Genomic DNA, 26,432 nt, shown 5'->3' with positions numbered 1-26,432 from the left:
AGAAAATACTTTGTAATGGGGATCTAGACTAATTTATGTGGTCTATATAAGAACTATCTGGTTATTTGAAAGTGAAAGACCATATAAAAAGAGGAAAACTGCTATTTTTAAACTGACATTAACATCTAAGAATATTTCTACATTATCACAAAATTACAAGAAATGCCAGAAGGCAAAGATAGTCTTCCATCTCAATGGGCTATAGCCTGCATTCCTAATAAAGAGGCTGATTATATATACAAAGAAACTCACTGGAAGAATATGAATGAAAAAGTACATGATAAGCTCTGAATACATACAATAAAGTGTATTATGGAAGGAAAGTTTAGTATTTACTCTTATCCATGTTCTGTTGATTTCAACTATTCTTAGGAAAACAACACGGTAATTAACTGAATCTTTGAATAAATTAAGGCTAGTAGCATTGATCTTAACAAGAATAAACTCTCGCATTACCACGTTTGAGCACTGATGTGAACACTAATTCAAAAATTGTGAGCACCCCCTGCTTTCTTATTTGGGAGTCCAGAGACAAACAAGAGCATATAAGTGCTAAATTAGTTTCATTTTGAGAAGCACATCTACTTATAATATTTTCATTTTTTTTCTTTTTATCTTAGCATAAATGGGCTGCTGAATCCATTTATATAGTTTAGGTTGATTTTACTTAAAATGTTTAATTTAAAGTTTCTTTACTGGAAATTGAGATTCTTTTCATAGAAAGTCCTGAAAAATTAATCCTTTATAAAACTCTGGATGAATATAACTGATTAACTATCATTTAAAGAATTACTCTTAATTTTACAAGACATCATAACAATATTTTTTAAAAAGTCTTGTTGAGATGAAATTCCTCAACAATTAAATATTTAATCAGTTTATAACAAAGAGAATGTTTAATCTGCATGATTTATCAATTAAATACTACACCCTGATGTGTCTATAGCAACATGAGAGCTAAAATGAGATTGTTTCAAAGGGACTCAAGATAGGCAATGCCCAATAAATGTACAAGGGTTTAGAGTTAGGTAGGTTTAGTGTCTATCTTGGAAAATAAGATGTGCTTTAGTCAACCATCAATGGCCTACACATCGTAAAGTCTTGGACTTTAAGAAGCAACCGCAGTGGGTGCTGTTGTGACGATTGCTGTAGATGTCAGTTTTGACTTCTGAAACATCACCACTTTCCAACACAGAGAACCAAAGCTCTCAGGGAATGTACCACCTCTTTCCTAAAACACGGACACCTGTGGCTTGTACTACATGTTCTGAAACCTAAGACAGGGAGCCTTCCCACTCTGCCTGGGAAGAAACATCATAGTAGGCATTAAAATGGAGCTAAAGAATTAGACAATATTTGTCATATTTTTATATTGGGATTAGACAAATTGAAGATTATTTTGATTTGATAAAAATTTTTAGAATACTGCTGACAATGTTGTATATGTTAGAAAAAGGGACATTGGGGTAAGAGAGACTGCCTACGAAGCAGAAAAATCTTCTTTTGGCACATCCATAGTCTTTCCTACTACATGAGAACCTTCTTCAGATTTCCCTGGCCCAATAAACCACTTTTTTTAATTGGAAAAGAATGTAACATGTAGACTTTAAACTCAGCATGTATCTCAATGACCACTTGAGAGGCAGAGATAGCCTCTGTTTACAGTATCCTGGTCACCTGAAAACACTTAGCATGAATACCCACTACATGAGTTCCAACTGTTTTTCTAAATTTGGGTTTCAGAATCGTGGTGGTACATACACGAATGTCATGTGGCATAGCTATTCTTTTACATAGACTCTCTTTTCAATTTATCTACTGCACTTGCTGTTGCTTCCTAGGTGGGACACTTTGCTTTCACCTGGCTATCACATAAGAACTTAAGAATTGCTACTCTAGGGTGCAAGACTCATAATGTAACTGACCCAGTAATTTCTGTCATCATTGCTAAAATTAAAGCTAAAAAAATCATTAGTTTAAAATCTGGAAGGGTTTCAGAACTCATCTGGAGTTCTAGATCAACATCTTCAGTTTATACATGCTACCTAAACTCAGTCTTAAAAAGATGACATAAATTTTTCAAGCTCACCCAGACAATTACGGGCAAAACTGTGGTTGGAACTAGGCTTTCTGGCTTTGCAGTCCAATGTTCTTCCTGTAACACTATTTTATCATTTCAAATTTTGTAAGTCTGAGGTAAGGTCAAAAGAGCACGGATTTTGAAACTGCAGAGACACAGTTTCAAAGTTTAACTCAACATGTCACAAGTCACTGATCTCTGAGTGGGAGATTCCTTAACCTAAAAATAAGGAAATAATAAGGATGATGGCATCTAGCCCAGAAGGCTGGAAACGATACAGGTAAAGCACCTCGCAAGTTTCCTGGCACTTGGAGGTGCTCAGAGAATGGCAGTGGTGATAGCTATGGCTACTATTATTTTGATATTTTGAAAAGAATAGAAATGTATCTTAAATAAACCCAGTTCTCTCTGTTAATAGCATGGAGCTGCCATCATTTATTTATACTTTTTTGAAGTTATTTCTCTTTCAAGCAAAAAGTGTTTCATAAGTTTAACCACTTATGAGGTAAATAGAATGCCTTTATATTTGTTCTAATATTAGCTTTTCTGAACTTTGAAGGGTACTTTTAATTTTCATATTTCAAGATTTGATGTAAAAGTCTGGGATTATCCCATATATGCCTTTTAAGATAATACAGATTTTAATACTTTACCTCTTTAATACTTTGAGGTTAGGAAACAAAATAACTTATCCATGGAGACTAGAACAATAATAATAGCAGGGCAAGATGCTCTGGAAGCAGATTTTGTCATGGTATATGGCTGTGTATACTCTATACTGACAACTCTTGGAGGGAACATTCTCATTCCTAGGTGTCCCAAAACAACAGGCACAAATTCAGGGCAATGGCCATTTTATTGGTCTTAGTCAGTGATACAATTACTTACTGAACTTTGGAGTATTTCAAAACACAAATCAGGAATAATTAAGATTTTTAGCTGATCGAAAAGTTTTAGAGGTCAAGGATACCAAAAGTAATTAGTTATCACTCTCATAGAAAGTTCCACAAACTTTTTGATAGCCTTTCCCATGGGTAGGAAATCATCTAGAAAGAAGATAAGTCAGTAAAACACATTTTATAAAGTGTTGGGGGCAGGATGAATACCTGTTTTACAGACTAGTTGTTTTATATAAAAATAGTGTTGTATGTGGTATTTCCAAAATTAAATGGATTTCTTAAAGAGTTAAGTCCTCGTATTGCATGACAAAAACCTGTAATGCTCATTCTCTTGTCTGGGTTGGTTAACACCACTAAGCGCTAACTCACTGTAATGTGTGTGCACATGTGTGTATGTGTATTTTCACCTGCAACTGAAGTTAGCAGGATCCATTTACTTACTTACATAGAAAGTACTCTAATTGGAATAGCAAAAGTTTGTCATGATGCCTGAATAAAATTGTTCTCTTCAATCTTTTATCTGTAATAGGCTAAGGTTGCTAACAGTATTTATAGGGTCATTATTTTCAACTGTTTCTTGACACCTAACAATATTATTTTAAGCTCCAGCCAAGTAGATTTCCAATAATTATATAATGTCTCTCAGTAATGATCTGTTGCTTAAGATACATATCCCACTTTACCTTTCAACACATTCTTGATAACCTCTCATTTTCTAACTGTAATTGAGACAAATTCAGTCTTGGCTAATTAGGGGCTCTTAGTATTCCTCATACATTTTATTCTTGATGACATATCAAAAGTATTAGGGTGTATTTTTATTTTTAATTAAAGTAATAAAAATGTGCAACTTAAAAATATTAGAATGTTTAAGAACATTACAGGTATTTTACAAATAACAAGTCCAATATTATACCAGGGATATGCATAATGACAAAACCTTCACAACCAAAACAGAATGGTTGCATCAAGGGTTCCTTTTAGAAGCAGACCCACAACCATGTCAGGTGCTTAGGTATCAAAATGAAAGTATACATAACCAGGACATTTAAAGTAGTGCATTATTTTAATGTCAGCCTCCTTGGATCCACGTTAGAGAGCTCTGTTTATTATTGTTGCCACACAGAGAGTCTTCCAAAGAAGTTCAGTGAATGAAGAGGAGTTGAAAGTGGGGAATATCTTCGAGGAGAAAAAAATTCTAGCTTTGGTATGAACTGATGGCAAGAATGCTTTAAGCTTTGCAGCAAATAGGTCACCAAGACAGAAAAATCGAAGATGTTAAGAAAGTGTATAAAGTGTATACACACATACACACACCCAACAAATCTATCTATGATGGTATATTTCCAGAATGGCTCTAACTTTTTTCACCATAGAATATGTGCTTTAGCTATTCTAAGAAGAAGCATAATGGTAAAAACTAACATCAACTCAACTTTCCTTTTCTGTTCAACATTTTTGAAAATCACCACATAAGCAAAAAAAGTAAAAGAGAACTTGGATAAGAAACATATGCTTGTAAATTCAGAGCAATACCAAACAGAAGCAGAAGTTGCTAATATGGTTTCAGTATTTTGTAAAAGAGCCAGCTGGATGGATGATAATTTTTCTACCCCTGCAGGGCATCAAAGCTTTTAGGAAATCATTTTTTTCACACATATTAACACTTAGCTTATTAAAACAGATGATACTTTTATTGTAAAATGGCCTGGGTAGAGGCTAAAAACATAAAGTATGAAAGATAAGATTCATTTTGGCCACCCAATCTAACAAACGGTGAACACTGACACGACAGACCATGGCGGAGATGATGACGTAGCGGGACCTTCTGTAACTGCCACAGCTGAAGTGTCACCATGAAGCCCGTGAATTGCTGTTATGAAAACATTTGCAGTAACTTGCATAATTAAATGAAACTGCCAGAAAAGCATTTCTAAAATGCAGAGAAGATGTACATAAATAAATACACTTCAAAGCCAATATTACATTTCAGAATCAGCATTGTGGTGAATTATGCAAAGTTATGTCATAAGCAAAGTACCATTTCCTTTGAACTGGGTGTTAAATAATTACAAATGAATGACAGCATTGTTATTTAAATTGACTGCTCTCTTGGTCTCCTTTACATACACTCAATAAATGGAACTTGATGATCATGGTATCTAAAACCACAATCCCCCATTTCTAGGAGTTGTCATGCCCAAATGAAGACCTCAGTACTGATAAAACTGTAATATTTTATCTTCTAGCACACACAGTACTTTAACACATTCACTGCTATATGAGTTGTATTTAACTCATGCTAGTTGTATTTAACTCAAGGCCTGGGGCCTTGTGAAGCATATGTAACTCACACGTCTCTTTACCTTAGGAGCCATGAGAACTGTTTTTTAAGATGCACATAACTCACGCAAACAATAAAAAATAACAAATTTTTCATTCAATTAGAAAGCATTGTTTTGTTTTTGAAGTTTCTATTCTATTTTCATAATAAAATGCCTTGGCCCCAAGGAAAAAATTCTTTTTCTAGTGTTCAGTCAGTGTGTTAAATGAAGTCAATGTGTTAAATGTTCAACAGTAGAGTGGCAGATATTGGCTTTACAGAAGCTTATTTCTTTGTTTAACTGAAGAATATTATATTGATTTAAAAGAAAAACTTTCATATTAATAGCAGTGAGGACCACATTTACTACAACATGACTGTGTTTACAGAATGTTACATAAGGCACAGGAAATGATGCTGAACACAAAGTTAAAATGATTATCGTCTTGCTTGTTAAAACTAACCTCAGAAGGTTTTTGAGACTTTCATTCTAATGGTGACAGTTTTCATGTAAAAAAAGAATCTAATTAAGGCTTTCCTCAGTAGTCAAGGAAATATAAAGATTATCAACTATATTAGCTGCACAGAAAAAGGATCAAAAAAGGAGAGTGTGTTTTAGAAACATACCATCAAAATGCCACTTTTCTCTTTGCATTGTATCTATAACGCCAGCATGCCTTGCAAGGGTAGCTACTTACATCAAACAACTTTTCTATATACATTTCCTCATTGACCTTTTCTCGAAGAATATCCTGGTTTTGTCGAACAAACATAATATAAGTGTCTGCCAGATCCATTCCTGGTTTCTGTTGTGAGGGAAAAGCAGGAGGAATAAAGCAACATCAGGTTTCAGTTATGAAATTCTTATTCGTACCCTGAAAATTAAGTTTATATCAGTAAAATATGCTCAAGACCAATCAATAGTGAGCACTTTCAATAAATTCCATAATTAAAGTAAATAAAACAATTTATTACTGATGCTCACAACTTGAGGTCATAGTTGTTCATTATTTTAAAATAATTAAAAATACAGTGTTGTAAGCCTGGACGTATATATATATATTTTTAAAAATGGCTATCCTAAAAGGTCAATATGTCAAGCAGTATAAGTGCATAAATTTTTCCCAAAACTTTTCCACATGCAACTATCATTTCCTAATTCAAAATACAATTTACTTTTCATTATTTCTGGCAGGTTTATCTATATACTATTAAAAAATGTTAATTTTCCTTGGGGTGCCTCCTTTGACTATTATAGGTGTTCAAGGATTACAAACTAAGTTTTCTTATTAAGCTGAGTAATATATTATTAGGAAGATATTGGGGAAAGAGATTTAATACATTACAAAGTAAAACAAAATATTTTGTGGATTATCCATTGTTGCTGCTCAATATTTACCAATATCGTCTCAATAAATTAGTTTAGAAATGCAATATCAATGAACCAGCTTCCTATATAGAGCCAAAGATGTGAATTAGATAACCTTCCAAAGCTCTCTAACATGTGGTGTCTTCTAATGGCAGAGGAGCTAGAGTAGATAATATAACTTTTCCTTGCTGTAGACTCTACAAAATCACTACTCGGGAGGGACAAAAGCCTGAATGGCTGCTAAAGAATTTTCATTCTTGATTTATGTTTTATTCTTTCATTAACTAGCTGGGCTAGTTAATGAAAATGCTCATTTGTGTCATCTACACCTGGGCTTGATTAATAATCTGTACTTAGTTATTTGATTAGAGTTTGACAGTAAGAAGAATAAAATTGTAAAACTGATGCCCAAATAAGTCTGTTAGCTTTGCATCATTTCATGTCCACAGAACGTACTTATAACCTTTGTCAACAGACTCATTTGCAAAAGTAAATATTGTAAGAAAATTAGGTAAAAGAGGATATGAATCATTTAACCATTACTACTGCTGGAAAAATAACTCGAGGTGTACATCTGAGTGATGCTAGCACAGTGGTAGCATCTTCTTCTTAAATAAAAGATAGAAACTGGGTGTGGCAGCTCATGTCTGTAATCCCAGCACTTTGGGAGGCTGAGGTGAGTGGATCGCTTGAGGCCAGGAGTTCAAGACCAGCCTATGGGCAACATAGTGAGACCCTATCTCTACAAAAAAATAACTGAGAAAAATTAGCTGACTCCAGTGGTGTCTGCCTATAGTCCCAGCTCCTTGGGAAGCTGAGGCAGGAGGATTGCTTGAGCCCAGGAGCCTGAGGCTGTAGTGAGATGTAATCATGCCACTGCACTCCAACCTGGGCAACAGAGCAAGACCCTGCCTCTAAAAAAAAAAAAAATAGAAAAAAGTTCTTGCTAGTTTTTTGAGGGGTGATATATTTTATATATCACACTAAACTTGCCCATTTATTAACTAATACATAATATAGGCAATGAGTATATCTTATTTATTCCATTTATAACATTTAATATTTTTTTTTTCGGTAACAAAGTTATTTCTGTGCAGTAAGAATCACTGTAATTTCTTACGGCTCTTATATTTAACCTAAGAGAAAATATAGATCACATAAATTCAAGGATGTTTTCAACATAACTCTGATATAACACAAGTAGTTATAATTTGAAATAACTATATAAATGTCTTCACTGGTCTCCCCTTCAAGAGCATTGATATACAACGTAAGTAATACATTTCAAACCCAAGAGAGGTAACTTAGCAAATTAATTCCTTCACTATTTTTCTGCATAATTCTCATAAGCAATGTTTGAAAGTTTCAACAATTACAAGGAATAATCAATACAAACCTAGAGTATTTTCTTTTTTGGGGTGGGGGTTTTATACATTAGTTTTTCCAGTGAAGAGGCAAGGTACTTTGCACAAAGATTCCTACTATTAATACCTGAGGACAACTCACTCATAAGCCACGTATTTTTCTCTTTGCCTCTCAAACTTTGTCAAAACACTGAAAGTGAGAACATTCAGAAAACATACTGCCACAGAATGAAAAATGGCATGAGAACAGTTTTCTACACATAATAGCAAGTTAGCTCAGCAGCTGAGTTTCAGATAGGTGCCTGGAAATGGGATGCTGTAACATGCATAACACCAAGGCAGTTGGGCACAGCTCAGTTAAACTGGGAGTTGAAGAACACAAATGAGAGGCTTACCTTCTCTACCATCTCTCCCCACCCCAACCCCATTTTTGTTTCCGCCTTTCCAAGAAAAACTATGCTTAGAAGTTTAATCCAGTCAATCTGTAGACCCATCAGACTCAACGGAAAGTTAGTTACGGCCAGGAAGACTGGATAATGACTTTAAACATTCACCATAGACAACACGGTAATTTCTATTTCCTTGGTCACTTACCAGATAACATTAGACATCATGAAACACTGTCCAGGAAGAATTTATCTTTCACCATCTCACACTAACAAATAATTTACAGTTTAAGCCTAAAAGAAAACTAAATGCTGTTCCCTATTGGCAGATCCAAAGGATTTAATGCTGAAATCTATAAGTTGAGATAGTTTCAAACTTTCTAAGGAAATAAGAATCTCTGGTTGAAGTATGAGGTAAAGCTCATTTAAAAGTTTGTTTTAACAAATCGTTTCTTTCTTTTTCTTTCTGAAATTGCATTTTCTCCCCTTTGGCAAAGTAATATCCACTTTCCTGGAAAACAAACCTAGGATTCTTACCTTCCTCATTGGCATTATTTCTTCCTTTATCTTTGAGCTGTTTACCTATTCTTGAAAGTGTGACATATGGGAATTTCACACCTAGTGAATATATTTTCATGTAGCTTGTGGCATGAGACTATAATCATTAAAAGAATATACACAAGTAAGAGTAACTGCAACAGCTGGTGACATTTACCAATTAGAATTAGAGTTCTTTAAAACACTTTATCTTTCATTTGGTGTATGAAGTGTAATTATCTCTGATAAATTGCTGAAAAAGATGTAATTTTCCTTTTAAACAGTTTCTACATACAGTACAAATTTGTTTGGATAGAAGACATTATCACCGGTTCAGTGCTCCTTTGTGCTCAGACTCTTGTTTCATGGCAGTAAAATTTACATACTTTGAAAGTCACTGCATTGAATTCCATTATTAAATGTTATCTTATTAGGAAATGAAGTTTAGTTAAAAAAAAAAAACTAAGTATACTGTTAAATTTTTGTGGTTCTTTTGGCATGTAAATGAAAAGAATGCATGCGATTTCATTGCAGAGACAGACTACAGCTACAGATTCTGATTCAAGTGGGTGTCTACCAACTTTACCAAAGGAGTAGCCTTTTAAACTTCAACTGTGGATTTTTGGGATGAGTTTTTATGAAGAATATTGTGTTTTAAAGAGCTATATTTAGAAATCTTTTCTCAATTGGTAATTAAATCATAGTTTTCTAAAAATTAGTTTTTTAAATGAATAGGAGAAAATGACAATTAAAAACCACATAGCAAGCAAACTACGTCTTAAATACCATTTAGAATAAGTGAAGGATTTTTTTCATACTCTCATTTAACGTCTGAGTTTCTTAATTCACTAACTTCCCTGTGTTTTTTAAGGTAGCAATCTTTAAATGAAGTTCCTAAATTGCTTTTAATCTGATTCAGAAAATAACAGAATTTGGCTACCAAAGTTATAGCAAAGGCACAAAAAAAATCTAAAAAATTCCCCCATGAGTATAAAGAAATCAATAATTATAGAAAGAAATGAAGTATTTTGAGCTGAGTTCCTCCTTGTATTGGTTGTGTAAGTAATTGAATACATCAGTGAGTGAATGAGTTTGAGAAAAGGATGCAGACTCCAGCAAATTTTTTTCAAGCGTTAATCACTAGTTAACCTAGCAAGATGAACATGCTGTTTAAAAAAAAAAAAGAAGAAAAAAAATCCTGGTTAATTATATGCTGCAAACGCTCTTACTTCCTGCTGCTATGCCTAATCCCACAGGTGCAAGTCTTCGCTTTCCCTATTGACGGGTAGGTGGGTGCAACGCCACAGTCATTTTTCACAGCAACAGATTTAGATACAGAAGAAGCCGCTTAACCTTCCACGGGAGGTTAACAATACACTACGCAAACACTGTCATGGTGCCTATTTAACAAGGAGACAAATTTTTAAATATACTGTTCCAGTCTCAAAGATTAACTAGAAGCTATGGTGTAATTGACTTAATTTAAAAGTGCACTTCTCATAACCTAGAAAAGCTTGCCTTGAATAAATAATCAAGAGTGGAATTGTGATATACTGATTTATGATAATCTGCATGCTTCATAAATGAAATACTTGTGTCTGGTCATTCATTACCATTGGGGAAAAAAAATGGATCTTTTAAGTATAAGATAATAGCGTGTCGTCTAAATTTGAAATTGTAGTAGGAACAATTTATATTTCAACTCTGGCATTTACGGTTTAGTAACAGTTTATAACTTATCATAGAACATAGTTCTACCAACATATAATTTATCCTAGGTATTGTGAAACACAATATTTTTCTTTTACTATTTAACATATCCTTTATTACTTTGGCATTTATACATCAATTTTTATATTTTTGTATCTGAGTAAAAATGTTCTGAAACTTTTCAAAAGCATTTGGAGTTTAAATAAGTTATATCTTCTCAAATACTTAAAATATAGAAGGTTTGTGTATAATCATGATGGTTATGTTGTAAAAACAGCAAATATATTTTACCAAGTTTTCTACAAAGTAGAATTATATTATATTCTATAAAGTAGAATTATTATACATTAATATGATATATATTTTACCAAGTTTTTTACAAAGTAGAATTATTATATTGCATCCACCCAGAAAACCAAAAGGAAATACACAGAGCTGAAACCTTCAAACTAGATCTATGCAAACTTAAATATTATATAAGCCTGATGGGAAGAGAAATAGTTCCTAAAAAAGGGCAGAAGAGAAGAAATTTAAACAATGAAAATGTCACACAGATATAAACTTTTCCAATTTTTTAATAATAATTTTTTAAAACCATGAAAAAATTCTCATTGTTATTTAGAAAAATTCCAAACTATTATTTCAAGAATGAAGCCAGAGGCACCGTCCTTTTTGTTAAATTTAGCAGTTTTCAAAATTACATTAATTAATATTATTATTTAGGTACTTTTACTCCATATTGGAAGAAAAAATTCTGAATTAAAGATAATGGCACCCACATCCTTCTGAAAACATTTTTAGGCTTGCAGCATGTAACATGCACTTTTAAGTATGTATATTTCATTTGTCCCGTATTTCTAAGGGACTGTTCCATTATTCCAGAGTTTTTGCTCCGGATAAGGGTCTTGTATCTGTTCCCTGAGTATAATAGGTAAAAAACAGAATCCTACTACAGTGCTATAATTATAGTATAAAAATATACTATAATTAATGCTCCTATAACTTAGGTATTCATATTGTTTTTATTAACATTCACATGGATGCTCCATACTATTTCCTCTAAGTAGTGACATAATTCATATATTCATAGGTCTAGAAACACTTGATGTAATCATTAGTATGTTCAAATATTTTCATTGTATCACTGGGGATAATCTTTTCAAGGAGAAGTTTATTTTAAATATTAAAAGGAATAGTGTTTTATTTTTATTTTAAATATTAAAAGGAATGATAGTTTAAGATATTAGCCTGAAATATTCAAAGAAAGGAGGCAGCTTAACTGCCTGAGATTTATGGGTTTACTATGCCTTCCCCATTTGAGACTATGAGCATCTAGTATCTTTCTTGCTATTGCTGATCTATAAGAAGGATCACTAACATCTCAGAGTTTAGAAGAAGAGCTGCTGATACAGTAGCACCAAACAAGGAGTATGTACACCACATACAAGCTTTGTGTAATGATCGTAATGACGACGAAGGTATTAAATCTCTGTTTACAGTGACATTCACTAGCCTTTCCCTCATCTACCTACATGGTTCTGGTGTCAGTTGTAAAACACTACAGGAGGACTTGAAGAAGTGAAATGAAAATGCTGCAGGTATGATTTCATTTTTAGCTTTTGAAGTTTAGATGGTCTGGGATTGATTTACTCAGCCCAATGTGGAACCTTTTGGATTTTGGCTTAAGGGAGGCCTGAGGGTGCTAGAATGCCAGAGGCATTCCATGGATTTACCTTACATGAGAGAGAAGAACCAGACAGGCAAAAAAACAAAGGCATAAAGATGAGAGAAGCAAAACATTCATCTGGGAAGCACAATGTGCAGCATCCTCTGCTTCTCTAACAGTGGCACTCGCTATGTGGTCCTGGAGCACATCTCTCTCTCCACGTGAGTACATCCCAGAGGGCAGGAGCTCCATTCCCCAAGTCCTGCCTGGCTCTCATTCTGACGTAAATCACTGAGTATTCAGGTGGCCTTATCTAAGTAAGAAACAATATCAGGAGCCAGTAAACAAAGGAAGAAAAAAGGGATAATACGATCGTCACTGAATTGACCGATTATACCTTAAAAGTCATCAGTGACATATATATACATGGTGCTTACTATTCTAAAACAAAAGGAAAACAAATGAAAAAAATGTAGTATTTTTCATGTTGCAAAAGGCAACTGATTTTCCTTTTGGAAACTGGTCATATTCTGAAGCAGGGTGTGGGCACTGCAGAGGAATGCATGGGAGCAGGAAGCATCATTCCAGGTAGAAACGATAATCCCCTTTATTTCAATAGTGCTTTACATTTACAAAGCACGTTCATGTCGATATGTTCACTGAATTCTCATAAGAACCTGGTGAGGGAGACAGCACAGCGATGATACTATTATCCTCACTGCACAGGTGGAAAATGGAAGCCCACAGATCAGACAGGTAGAAAGGAGCAGAGGTGGAACCTGAACTCAGATCCTGGACTCCCCATCAAGTCTGTACAGTATAAAGGTGGGTTCAAGCCACAAGGATTATAAAGAAGAGAAAATATTTGATAGAATTACTTATGAAGATAAGAGAAAGATCAGCCATCTCCATCTTCTTAGGACAGACAACCAGGATCGGGTACCAGCACCATGAAGCCAGTGAATGGGGACAGTTCCTCCCTTCCTCCTCCTTTGTTCTTGGTCTTTTCTTGGCCACAGTAATCCTTATCACGTCCTCCACATCTCTTTAGCTGTGTCACCTCAGTGGCTAGCACAGCAATCACAGGCAACGTGTTTGTGTGATAATGTTAACAAGAGCACTTTCACTAGGCTTACACACACACCACCCACTACACTCGCAAATGCCCCGTAACTAATATGACCTCTAGCACAAAATTCCAGAATTAGAGTTGGAAAAGACCTTTAATGCCATCTGGTCATATTTCCTACATAATACAGAAATCTTCAGTACGACATGTGGCAAATAGTGGTGTAGCTTTTACTGTATCATCTTGCTTGAGCAACTTTAATTTTTTTAAAAGTTTTTCCTTACCCTGGTTTCATTTCTGTCTCCCACTAGTTTTTAGTTACTGTTCCTGGTTCTATTCTCTTGACTGATGCAGATTTAGGCTGTTCCTTTATTTAAATGGGAACGCTTTACATATTAAACAGTGCTATCTTACCTCTTAAGTTTTTTCCTCCTTCCAGGATAATGGATTTCCTTTTTTTATTCATAAGCCATTATTTCCAGATCCCCTTAATTACCCTGGCTCTTTTCTATCGGAGGAGGTAAAAAGAATGTGTCCTCTTAAAAGAATACAAATGTGATTTGTCCACAATAATACAGATGGGATCGATACAGTATAGAGTGGAATGATTATTTTCTAGAATCTAGACATCGGATTTTACTGTAATCAATAATAATAATGTATGATAATGGTTAACATTTATTGAGCACTAATTCCACTGTAGAAACCTTGAAAAGTGCTTAATATAGTCACAATGAGCTTATACAAGGCATAATTACATCTCCATTTTACAGATAGAGAAATTGGTGCCCAAGGTCACCCTGATGTAGGTGAAGTGATGGAACAAGGATTCAAACACAGGCAGTCTGGCTCACTGGCCTGTTTGTAACCCCTCCGTTGTGCAGCTGTGATAGATCCAAACTATCCGATTTTTTAAAAAGCATCTATCCCACATTACTGTCTCACATGATTCTTCATGCAACTTTTTAACATACATTGCTATCAGCTAATCTTACCTATCTTACAGGTAAGCAAAAAAAATTGTTTTTTGGTTAATTTTAGTAGAACACTTTAACCCCACTGAGTTTTTGGTTTTGGCCTAGTGTTCTCCTGTCTGTAAAGCTAATGTGAACATTTTCATCCTGGCCCTGTATCTAATACCAGCTCTGTCAGGTCTGAGTTCCCTTCTAAGTTACTGTTGAACAGGACGGACTCATCCTGTCCAGCTCTTGCATTTTTTAAAATGACTGAGGTCTTTGCCCACATGAACATTCCAAGGTTCTCAGATGGGGCCATGAACTGTGCAGCTGCAACAGAATTGCTGTCCAGGATAGGCTTGATTAAACAAGAGCAATCTACCAAACTATGCTGAAGGTTACAGCTCATCATCTTGATCAGAAACATACCAAGGAGAACCTTACCAGCTTCTTTGCCAAGAGGCATGAGACACTGGAATTTATTTCTGTTCAGGAATATATTAAAGTTTTTTTTCTCTTATGCATGATTTTTTTTCTTTTATTAGTGTCATGAAAAGTATATATCACAAAGATACATAAGACTATGTTCCTAACACATTATATTTAAATGGTTTGCCTTATTTTCTGTTATTAACTCATACATCTTCAACTGTGCCATAATTATAAGGAATATCTGACAATTGAGTATATTCTAGGAACAGGAATTCTTCCTTTTCTGCATTAGTAATGTCAATTTCATAGATAATTTCATTTTACAGAATCAATGTTATTGCCCCCTTCTCTACAGAATTTTTTCTCATGCTTTATCTTATCATCTACAAGGAGACATTTTTGGGCTCTGTTGTCTCTTAGATGGAACTGGACAGACATCAAGAATTCACAAAGCGGAAGAATGTCACAGTTAGAAGGATTAATGTAGTTATGTAACTTATTCACTCCTTTTATAGATGACTAAACTGTGGCCATTTAAGTGAAGTAATGCCCAAGGTCATATAGTTAATCCAAGGATATATAGCCACATGGAATCAACTAAAATTCAGCAATTATTAAGTCCTAGGTATATGTACTTTCCTTTTAATAAACATTTTAGAATAATTTTAGATCTATAGAAACACCGTGGAGATAGTACAATATATTCCACAGTACCATATAGTCCACAGCCAATTTCCCCTATTATTACCATAAGTTAGTATCTTTGTTAATGAACATATATTAATACAGTACTAACTGAAGTTCACCCTTTATTCAGATTTCCTTAGTTTTTAGCCCATATACTTTTTCTGTTCCATGATCTCATCCAGGATATATTATTAATACATTTAGTAATTATGCTTCCTTAGACTCCTCTTGGTTATGTCAGTTTCTCAGACTTTCCTAGTTTTATTCTAGAGAGGGTCTCACTCTGTCGCCCAGGCTGGAGTGCAGTGGCACAATCACAGCTCACTGAAACCTTGAAATCCAGGGCTCAAGCGATTTTCCTGCCTCAGCCTCCCAAGTAGCTGGGACAAGAGTCTCACATTGCCACACCCAGCTAAATAAAAAAAAAATTTTTTTGTAGAGATGGGGGTCTTGCTGTGTTGCCCAGGCTGGTCTTGAACTCCTGGCCTCAAGTGATCCTCCCACCTTGGCCTCTAACCTCTCACTCCAACAGTGAGAAACTTGGTTTCCACCAATCGTCATTTATTTAATTGTTCAGTTCCAGTATACATGTATAGTGGTTTCAGGACTGGTTACCTGTGGAGAAAAACTCTATCAACTGGAGTACGATGTTTATTTATAGTTCTTTTTTCCTTTATTCTTACAGACTCCACTCATTTCCAAAGTTACTTAGATTAGCACATTTTCCCCCCACCCCCTTCAGTGAGGTTATTTCATACATTTGCAACAGAGTTACTTAATTATAGTTTCTTTTCCATCTGGGATTCCATGATAACTTGATTTTTTTTATAACTGCATATATTCAGGTTCATTCTTTGTGCTATAAAGTTTGGTTTTGACAAATCTACAGTGTACCTACCATTATATTAATAGTATCATGCAGAATAGTTTCATTGCTCAAAAAAATCCTCTGTGCTTTACCATTCAACCCTCCCTGACCTTGAACTCATGGTAACCACCAATCTGTTTATGATTTTTATACTTTTGCCTTTTACAGAATGTGATATAAATGGAATCATACAGTACATAGCCTTTTAAAATTGGCTTCTTTTAACAATATGCATTTAAGGTTCATCCATGTCTTTGTGTGTCCTGAGAGCTCTTTCCTTTTTGCTGAATAGCATCCCATTGTATGGATGGACCACTGCTTGGTCATTCATTCACCTACTGAAGGACATTTTTGGTTGCTTCCATTTTGGTGATTCTGCATAAAGCTGCTACGAACTTTTGCATGTTGGTTTTGGTATGGACACATGTTTGCAAGGCAGTGGGACAAATACCAAGGACTACCACTGGTGGGTTGCATGGTAAGTTATATTTAGCTTTTTTAAGAAGCTGGCAGTCTTCCAAAGTTGCCATACCATTTTTCATTCCTATCAGCAATGAACGAGAGTTCCTGTTGCTTTTATCCTTGTCAACATTTTGCTGTTGTCGTTGTTTTAGATTTTAGCCATTCTAATAGGTGTATAGTGGTATCTCATCTTTTAAATTTGCATTTCCCTTATGACAGTTGATATTGAGCTTTTCATAAGCTTATTCGATACCTATGTGTCTTCTCTGTTGCAGTATCTGCTCAGATCCTTTTGCCCATTTTAAAAATTGGGCTGTTTCCTTATTATTAAGAATTCTTTGAACATTTTGGATGTTAGTCTTACCAAATATGTGTCTTGTAAGTATTTTGTACCATTTGTGGATTGTCTTTTCTTTCTCTTATCAGTGCAGAGAAGTATACTTATTAATTTTTAAGTCCAACTTATCAATTTTTTCTTCCATAGCTTCATTTTTGGGGCTATATCTAAACCCCATTGCCAAATCCAACGTAATATATATTTTCTATCATATTTTTTCTACAAATTTAATTAATTAATTAATCAAGAGACAGGATCTCACTCTGTTGCCCAGGCTGCAGTGCAGTGGCATGATCACAGCTCACTGCAACCTCAAACTCCTGGGCTCGCTCTATCCTCCTGCCTCAGCCTCCTGAGTAGCTGGGACTATAGGCACCTGCCACCACACTAGGCGTATTTTTTTACATTTTTTTGTAGAAATGGGATCTCACTATGTTGCCTAGGCTTGTCCTGAACTCTTGGCCTCAAGCGATCCTCCCACCCTGGTCTCCCAAAGTGCTGGGATCGCAGGAGTGAGTTACTGCGCCTGGCCGCTTCCAGAATTTTCATAGTTTTGTTTTGTACACGCAGGGCTTATCTTTGAGTTAATTTTTGTGAAAAGTGAGACAGTGCTCTTTTTTCTCATGAGTCTCTCAAGCAATGCTTCAGAAAGGTATACTTGCTAGAGTTGAGTATAAAAAAAAGAGTAACAGTCAACAGGATCTCATAGCATTCATTCATTCGTTCATTCATTTATTTATGACAAGGTCTCGCTCTGTCTCCTGAGCTAGAGTGCAGTGGCATATTCACAGTTCACTGCAACCTCAAACTCCCAGGCTCAAGCGATCCTCCTACTTGCGATTCCAGCGATCCTAGCCTCCTGAGTTGCTGGAACTACAGGCGTGCACCACCACACCTGGCTAATTTTTCTATTTTTTTGTAGAGACAGGGTCTTGCTCTTGCTTAGGCTAGTCTCAAACTCCTGGCCTCAAGCAATACCCCTTGCCTCTGCCTTCCGAAGTGCTAGGATTACAGACATGAGCCACCGTGTCTGGCTAGGATCTCCTAACTTTTAAGGTTAATGTTCACAGGCATCAATAATAGAATGTCCATACCTGAGGGAGGAACTCGTCCCTTAGTAATCTGCCATGGCCAGACCACAGCTACGGTATAGTATGTTCTGCTGGGCAGGGGGCGGTGGCGGGGAGCCTTGATTTAATAGTGACATTGGTAGGCTGGAATTCATCTAGAAACAGTGATTGGCATGACAAAGAGTCTGGGTACAATTGCTACAGCAATATTGTTCATGTTGTATGTCTACTGCCCTATCTCTTTATCCAGATTATGAACCACTTGAGGGCAAGAAATGTACACTTTCATCATGTATGCCCAGGATCTAGCACTCACTATGTGTTAAATAAACGTTTAATTAGTGGGTTTAGTGAAAAAATTGAGAATGCTTAATCTAGAAAATAAGAGTTCCTCCAATAATACATGCCTGTGAATTAACCACCAGACCTCTTGGGAAGAGGAGGCATGATAATTATCACCAAACACGTGAAGAGCTGCCATGCTGAGGAGGAGTCAGAACCAGGGTTAATGGGTGGAATTCACAGAAGTACAGAATTTCAGCTCATAACACCTAAGAATAGGCTGCTTTATGGTGAGCCTACAACAACTGAGATAATTAAACAGGGCCCAAGTGAATCTTCATGAGGGATTTTAGAGGAGGGGGTTTCTGTGCTGAGAAAAAGACAGAATGAACCACTTTCTGTCTCTTTCGACTCTGAAATTCTATGGGGTGAAAGGTATCTAGTATAGGGTCAAATAAAGAACTTCAAAAGCCATTAAGAACATGAATGATTATGGTATCACATTCCATTTATAAATTTAAAAAACCCAAACTATATTATAAGATGTGTGTTAGGAAGTCCAATGAAGCTCAGATGTATACATGATTATTTCTCTCTTCCTTTTTAAGATATCAAATATAAAATCTTCCCTTAATTCTCCCTTTCTCTCTTTTGTGCTGCTGCTTCATGGGACCCTGTACATGTGATTAGTTCAGCTTATTGCCCAGCACTGGTTCTCTGATTCTAGGTACAAGATAAGTAGGATGTAAAGACTTCTTTGGGAATCATTTATAAATTAAAAAGCCCTGTTCCAAAGAAACCACATGCAAAGGTAGAAAAGTCCAGGGCTTTTTAATTTATAATGTCCATTTATAACTACAGCAGAAATAAAGCCAGGGACAAAATGTGGTTATACTTTCTAAAAATAAGAGCCATCTACAAATGACACACAATGAAGCTTGCTAGTACTCAAACTACTAACATTCATGATGGTGATCCAGAGATGGACGAAGAGATGATTTATATCCATATGGTTTTAAATGTTAAGGTTTTTATCATTGTGCTCTAATTCTTTGAAAATTGATACATATGCCAAAATGTATGATTAAACAGAACACCTTATGTCTTGATCAAACACATGATAATAGAACTTAAAGCAAAAACCAATTTTGTATTATGATCAGCTTAAAAATGCTACACAAACTTGTTGGTTATATTTGTCAAGTGAATTTTTTCACTATGCTTGAGTAAGTTTCCAAATTTCCACCCATGGCAACTTAATTTTTGAACAAACTCATGGGTTTTGAATTATTTATGAAGAATTCTATGAAAAATCAAATGTTAAAATAAATATTGATTTATAACACTTTTAGATTTAGAGAACTAATTTCTTTGATTTAACTGGTTTATCTTTGTTATTTTAACTTCTACAAGAAACCTGCTAGAGCTTTCATTTAAAGGGAAGATTTTTTAGATTAAAGGGAAGATTTTCATTTAAAGTGAGTATTTTTTCTATAAATAGTGTGGGGCATTTTCTATCCCATCCTCCAGTGCTGTGACTTCCTTCTGCTACTCGGGTGACATGTTCTCATGATCAAGTGACCTCCTTAAGAGTTTCCGAGTTATAACAAAAAAAGTACACTGCAATAACCTTGCCAAGTCTTGTTATGAGAATTAGGGCTTGCCTGAGGAAAATAAACTACTCCCTAAGGGAATGGCATTGGTTTAAAGATGTGGAATAAACCCATGGTGAACTGTAATTATTTTTTTTAAAAAAGAATTATATATAGTTTTTAAAAAGATATAAAAAATACTTACTGGAACATCAACATATTTTGCAGCTGCTTTCACCTTAAGAGGGAAAGAAAGATAATTATGAGAATTATTTTCTCAACGGCTACCTAAATACTGTAACAACAGTTAAAAGACAGCAAGAAAGAACTCATTCAAATACTTACAGTGAATGACAGAATGGATGAAAAGAAAGTGCCTTCATCATACCTGGACAGCTTAGACAAGACGCCTTCCAACACTGAAACAAACTATAATACAATTTATAGTGAGTATTTGGAATGTGATTGTGCATGCAAACTAAGAGCAGGGCAAACGATTCCTGAACCAGCTTTTCCCCTGGCACAAAAATCCACAATGAATAAACTGACAACTGAGGTCAGGCTAACCCGTGATGTTTACTTTTTCACTCTGAACATGAGCTAACTCTACAGTTCTTTCCTTTACCATGGCTAGAAATAATAATTTAAAAAAAATAACGTGTGATAGTAGTCTAATCACTTTTCATGTGAGACTATTTAAACCATTAATAAATAACGTTAGGTTCATGATGAGATTATTCCTTAAACCATTTTTCAACTTCATGGTCAAGCTTAATCAAATTCCTCTTTATCATATATTACATGACCATCCTGCAGGTTTTTTTCTACATCTACACAGGAGGTCGAACAAAAAGAACAGAAAATGAAAGGGAGGCGTAACATTCAGGGTTCTTGTGACAATGGAAGGAAGTCTGACAGTTAATAAGCATCTACCAGGCGGTTCTAATTGGGACACTTAAAGATCACCCCTGCTTCCAGAAGCGTACGCAACAGTTGTGGAGGGGAAACAGACACACACTGCAGAGCACAATGGAAAGGGCGCTAGACCGAGAATGTATGTTCCGATTTCACTGCTGGGTATCATGCAGGCTCAGTCTGGCCACTGCACTTCTCGGGCCTCAGTCCCTCCATCAGTTAAATAGACTGTGTATGCATGGTGGGGGAGGAGGGTGGAATTCAAATTAGTCTCAAAATAAAAATTTATATTTCAATGAAATGAAAAAAAACCCCAAGTATACTATATAATACAATAAAAAATACGGAGAGTTTTTCTGAGTGGAAACATACTAAGATTTGGCATGAAGATCAATGAATAAGGAGATATTAATAAGGATACACTGCCCTACATCTTTCCTCTTTAGAACTAAAATAATATGCACTGTTGACAAATTATACACTCCCAAAGGGAAAATACTGACAACGTTTTTTAAATACGAAAAGGGAAATTAACGAAGGCTGGTTTTTGTTCACATAGCAGCTTCTTCAACAAAGTGATAATAGTTCTAGGGACACAGCTTATTGGTCTCTGGTGGCCAGAGAACTCATCGTGCGTGCATGGGAGATAATCTTTTCTCTATGGCTGATCAATTACTGCAAAATGGTTTATGCGAAAGAAACAAAAACTTCCCCGTAGGTTTCTCCATCACATCATGTGCCACATGATGTAAGAACACAGAAACAAAACCGTGCGACTGCTGACTAAAATTACAAAGAATGAGAATTATGGATGGCTGGGTAGTTATCCTAATCATAACATTACAAATTGCTCACAACTAAAAGACAATTTAGTGCTTTCCTCCTGCCCATTAGGATTTCTCACCCATCGTGAGTGGCTAACTCAACTTGATGTGGTTTGTAAAGGCCCAGAAGACCAATTCTCTAGGGCTATGTCAGACCAGGGGAAGGGAATTCCAAACTTAATGGCCCTCTGTGGAAAATGCCTCATCTCTTGTAACTCAAATCTTGAGAGCAAGTGTGTGCAGGGTGATCTCATTTGCCACAAGCGACAATTGCTATAGTTACCAGACGGCCTGAACCACCGAAGGCTCTGGCGCGGCACCTGGTTCTTGGTGTCTTGTGGTGAGTCTGTGCTTACATGTGTGACTGATGCTGAGGGACAAAGCAAGGTGGGGGCAAGAATCTTGCGGATGGATTTAGGAGACTTCAGTGTGAGCTGTAGTTCCGCCACTGTCTGCCCATGAGATAACATCAAGTCATCGTGTTCCTCTCACTTCAGTGTACTCATCGGTATAACAGGGGAAACGACAGCCGTCCCGCCCATCTTTCAAGGACGGTGTGAAGATCAGTGGAGGTGATTTGTCTGAAAGAACTGAGAAGGTAGCAAAACACTAAAAAAAGTAAAATACTAATATTATCGGTCTGGTTAGTTATATCACTATCCATTCTATGTCTAAACACCTAAATATGTTAAATCACAAGTTAATGGGGGTTGCCTTAAGATTGTTAGTGATAAGGAGTAATAATGAGTTTGGTTCTTAGCTAATGGGTCTCATTCGATTAAATCTATGCAGCGTTCTACGGAGGTAGAGTAGAGCTGAGGCTGTAAATCAGATGATTGGTGGAAACCAGCCTGTTTCATTAGATGGCAGAAAGGGAAAGGCTTTGAACACAGGCATCTTGCTCCAGGGCCCACGTTCTTTACCATCACACCACAGAGGTGTACGGTTTAAATGAGATGATACATGTAACGTGTCCAGCAAATAGGAAGTACTCAATAAATGTCATTTTGTGATAGTCATTATTATTGAGCACCTAAGATAGGAGATGCAAAAATAAAAGAGCTATGGACCTTTCCCTTCAGGATCATACAGACTAGTGGGAGAGACAGATAAGAACACACTGCACATGACATGAGGCAGAAGTGTTATGGGCCAGTGTAGACGGGCAAGTGTAACTGAAACAGGAGGAGGGAGAGAATGACTTTGGAGGATACGGAGTAACTTTCCTTCATTTATGAGGTGCCCCAAGAGCCGAGCTGCAGGATAGCAGAAATGGAGTGGGTAAAGTAACACTTGGGGAAGCCTACTTACTGGTGGGTGAATTTAGGGCAGAAGTTTCTGTCTGCTGTGGCATCTGGCAGCCTGTCTTGGCTGGTGCTCTCTTTATAGTATGAAGCAGCACTGGGTTGTATCTGAGTAAGTTCCATGTGTGGACTGTGCTCTGCTGTGACCACGCTGCAGCATTCAAAAATAGTGGAGACCCTCTCCTTGGGTTCTTCCCTATTGTCAGGGTTGGTTTTTTTTTTTTTTGAGGGGTGTTGCCCCAGTTCTTTGGCTCTTTGCTTGGAAGAATTGGAAGCAGGGCCGATGTGATGGAGAGATGACAGACACTTCGTACTTCCACAGAAGCAGCTTTTATTGCAGGCTTTTCAGCATAGAAATAGAAAGCAAAAGTACACTTCCTGAGGGGAAATGGGGCCATCTCTACGAGTGGAGAAGATGCTGGGGTCTTACCACACTTCTACTTTTATGTCTACACTTTACGATATGCTAAATGGTGGAATATTCATTATTTCTCTGGGAAAAGGGTGGAGAGTTCTTAGAGCTAAGGGCCCTTCCCAATTTTATCCTTATAGGTTAACTTCCAGGAGTTGTCATGACATTTGTAAACTGTCATGGTGCTGTGGGTGTGATTTTTACTATGCTAATGTATGTTAATGGGGAAAAGGTCACCTTTGGACATAAGCTCCCAGTTTCTGTGCATGCTCCTGGCCAGGAAAAGTTCCTAACGTCAGGTTCCTGCTGTTGGGGGTTAGGTTCTAAATGCTCATTGGCCTTCTCATTTTTGCCCCCCTCCTCTTTTCCTGTAGTTAGAGCTGCCAATCTGCACCTGTCCCTAACACTCTCCCAAACGGTGGCCCGGGAGGCATGGTACAGCAGGGAATCTAATTGCTTACGTGGCAGTGTACAGTGACTACACCTCCAGAATCAGCCAGCTGAGCCACATAGTTCCTACAGGAAGGTTTTCTTTGCAAGATTATTGTCGAGGCACGCATGGTAGAAGAGCTACTTTAAAAATCAAACTCCATTAACAACAAGATTGACTAGTAATGATATATTTTTCATCTGGTTTTTAATTGCATAAAACAGCAAGATTCCAAAGAAATTCAGTTAAATGCTGGGTTTAGCTGCTGCATCTTTAGCTGCTTCCTGTGAACTTTCTCCGTACAGCTCAGGGAATATATAAATACTTATGGGTTTGCTTTGTGCTCTCTCTTCTCCTGAGGGTGGTGTCAGATAGGAATGAAACACTGTAATCTGTTTCTCTGCTCTTTATTATGGATGCCATTTACTGGGTTTGTTTGAATAATATTTAACAACTAAAGTCTGTCTGGGTAATTACCGTCTTTGCCTGGTGATGTACGCTCTCAAGGAAATTAAAGATGAAAGCACTCTGAAATGACTGGTAGAAGGAAACATAAAGAGTATGACAAAGCATGTGGGTTTACACTTCTTACTGAATTTTAACACGATACAAGATTCATATGGAAGGTAGAAACATAAATTCTAAGTGATGGGGAGGATTCCAGCGATATATAAACTGATAGGTTCAAAACACACAGTTCTTGCTTTTCTGGCTGTGACATTTTGTGAAGTAAATGAGCAATTTGCATTATTTACACTGCAGTTTATAAAATCTTCCACAGAAAACACAGTCATCCATAGTAAGACTGATCATGAAAAACAAGATGTGTTTTATTTTTGCGGGGGGAGTGGAATTGAGGATATCTATTAGTGGATGTCTTATTTTTGTTTGCTAAGATCAGGATGAATTACTACTGTTAAAAATCCACATGGAACCAGAATATCATTGACTGGAAGAAAACAGTCAATTTGCTTCCCTGAACCTGAATGTTAATGTTACAATATATTAATAATACAATTGTTTCTTTCCTATCCTCTTCTCCAACTGCCTCCTAAAAGATCTTTCCAGATCATGTACATCTATGTAAAGGATGGATGCCATTTGACAGCATGTATTTATCTGTAACATACCTTGTTCTGGAAAGGATCTAAGACAACTTTCTAAACAGCACACCTAGCCCAGATGTCAGTGAATTCTCCAGTTTCCTTCATTGTTCCTCTTCCCCTGACCCCCAGAAATAGAGTGAACTATTTTATTTTGTATTTCCTCTCTGGTAATGGATCCTAACAGTGTATGTTATTCCTTTTGAGCACGCACTTGTATTTGGACAGGTGCCTTATGAATATATGGTCTTGATCCAAACAAGTAAACTGAGTAAATTTAATCAAATTAATTTCACCAGGCTGAACTGGGGAGATATTTTACTGATATCATCTGGGTGGTCAGATAAGATTTGTTCTCTATTCATTTTATTCTTAAGAGAAATTCAGGAAAAAATATTCTAAGTTTTAAGAAGCAATATATGTGTTTGTATATGTATATACATCTGTATATCTGTATCTATACACTCGGTGAGAAAGTGATTCTTTCTTAAATCCCTTTTTGCAATACTGAGGCTCTAGGAAGTAGAACATTATTGTGATGATCTTTTAATTCATACCTAGAATTGGCTGAGCTCCTGTTAATAGGTGTGTTATGACAGTTGTCATTCTTTCATTTCTGGCTCTGTTGAGCATTTGCTTTGACCAATTCTTACTCGCAGCCCTCCCAGTTTTTCTTTAGCATCTTCACCACTACATAAAATGTATTCCATTGTCATTGACCTGACTTATAGTTGCCCTACCTGGCTACCTGCCCAAGCGGGTCCCACAGCACGTGTATCTGTGTGGAACAGACGTCAAAGGAGGATACACAGGCTGGTCTGTACAACCCAGAGATAAAGAGGACACGAGGAAACTCTGGGGTGGGAGTGAAGCAACCACTCTTTTCTTCTCTGGTCTTGCTGAGTTCTGTATGGCGTTATGGAAAGATTACAGTTTCGGGGAACACGGGAGTCAAATCGCAGCTCTGCTGGTGTCTACCCTGTGACCTTGGACCTCTGTTTCCTCATCTGTGAACAAGGGAACTGGACTCTGGTAATCAGGCTTCCTTTCCCTTCTCAATCAGAGCAGCTTTGCTTTGATTGGTGCTGTATTTTGCAGTGCTAAGATATACTTGAAGATATTACATATATCTTATAAATGTTTTAAATGCATATAAAATATACATCTTATAAACACTACAGAGATGTTTGAAAGTCCCCGTTAGATGACCTCAGGGCTCTCTTCCAACTCTAGCATTTTGTGGGCTATGGGATTCTAGAGCCTGGGGACAAAAGATGTGGCCCCCAGCAGGTTCCATATATATATAATACAAGGATTCTTGTTTTAGACTGAGAAAAGACTGTAGATATTTTTTT

At 36.3% G+C, this 26,432-nt stretch overlaps 1 protein-coding gene across 1 annotated transcript in view; it reads right to left on the bottom strand.

The window, feature by feature from the left end:
- CADPS2 (Ca++-dependent secretion activator 2) overlaps positions 1 to 26,432 on the bottom strand; it is a 645,614-nt gene that overhangs the window by 17,844 nt on the left and 601,338 nt on the right. The window contains exons 23-25 of the mRNA XM_012652730.1: positions 20,435 to 20,518; positions 20,295 to 20,327; positions 6,001 to 6,108 (exon numbers count right to left, since the gene is read on the bottom strand). Of these exons, the coding sequence (XP_012508184.1) occupies positions 6,001 to 6,108; positions 20,295 to 20,327; positions 20,435 to 20,518 (225 nt within the window). The remainder of the gene's footprint in view (positions 1 to 6,000; positions 6,109 to 20,294; positions 20,328 to 20,434; positions 20,519 to 26,432) is intronic.

This window comes from Propithecus coquereli, unplaced genomic scaffold (genome assembly GCF_000956105.1).
Source record: "Propithecus coquereli isolate 6110/MARCELLA unplaced genomic scaffold, Pcoq_1.0 Scaffold4, whole genome shotgun sequence".
NCBI classification, from domain to species: Eukaryota; Metazoa; Chordata; class Mammalia; order Primates; family Indriidae; genus Propithecus; species Propithecus coquereli.
The sequence above is the reverse complement of the archived record's forward strand: the minus strand, read 5'-3'. Positions and strand labels throughout refer to the sequence as shown.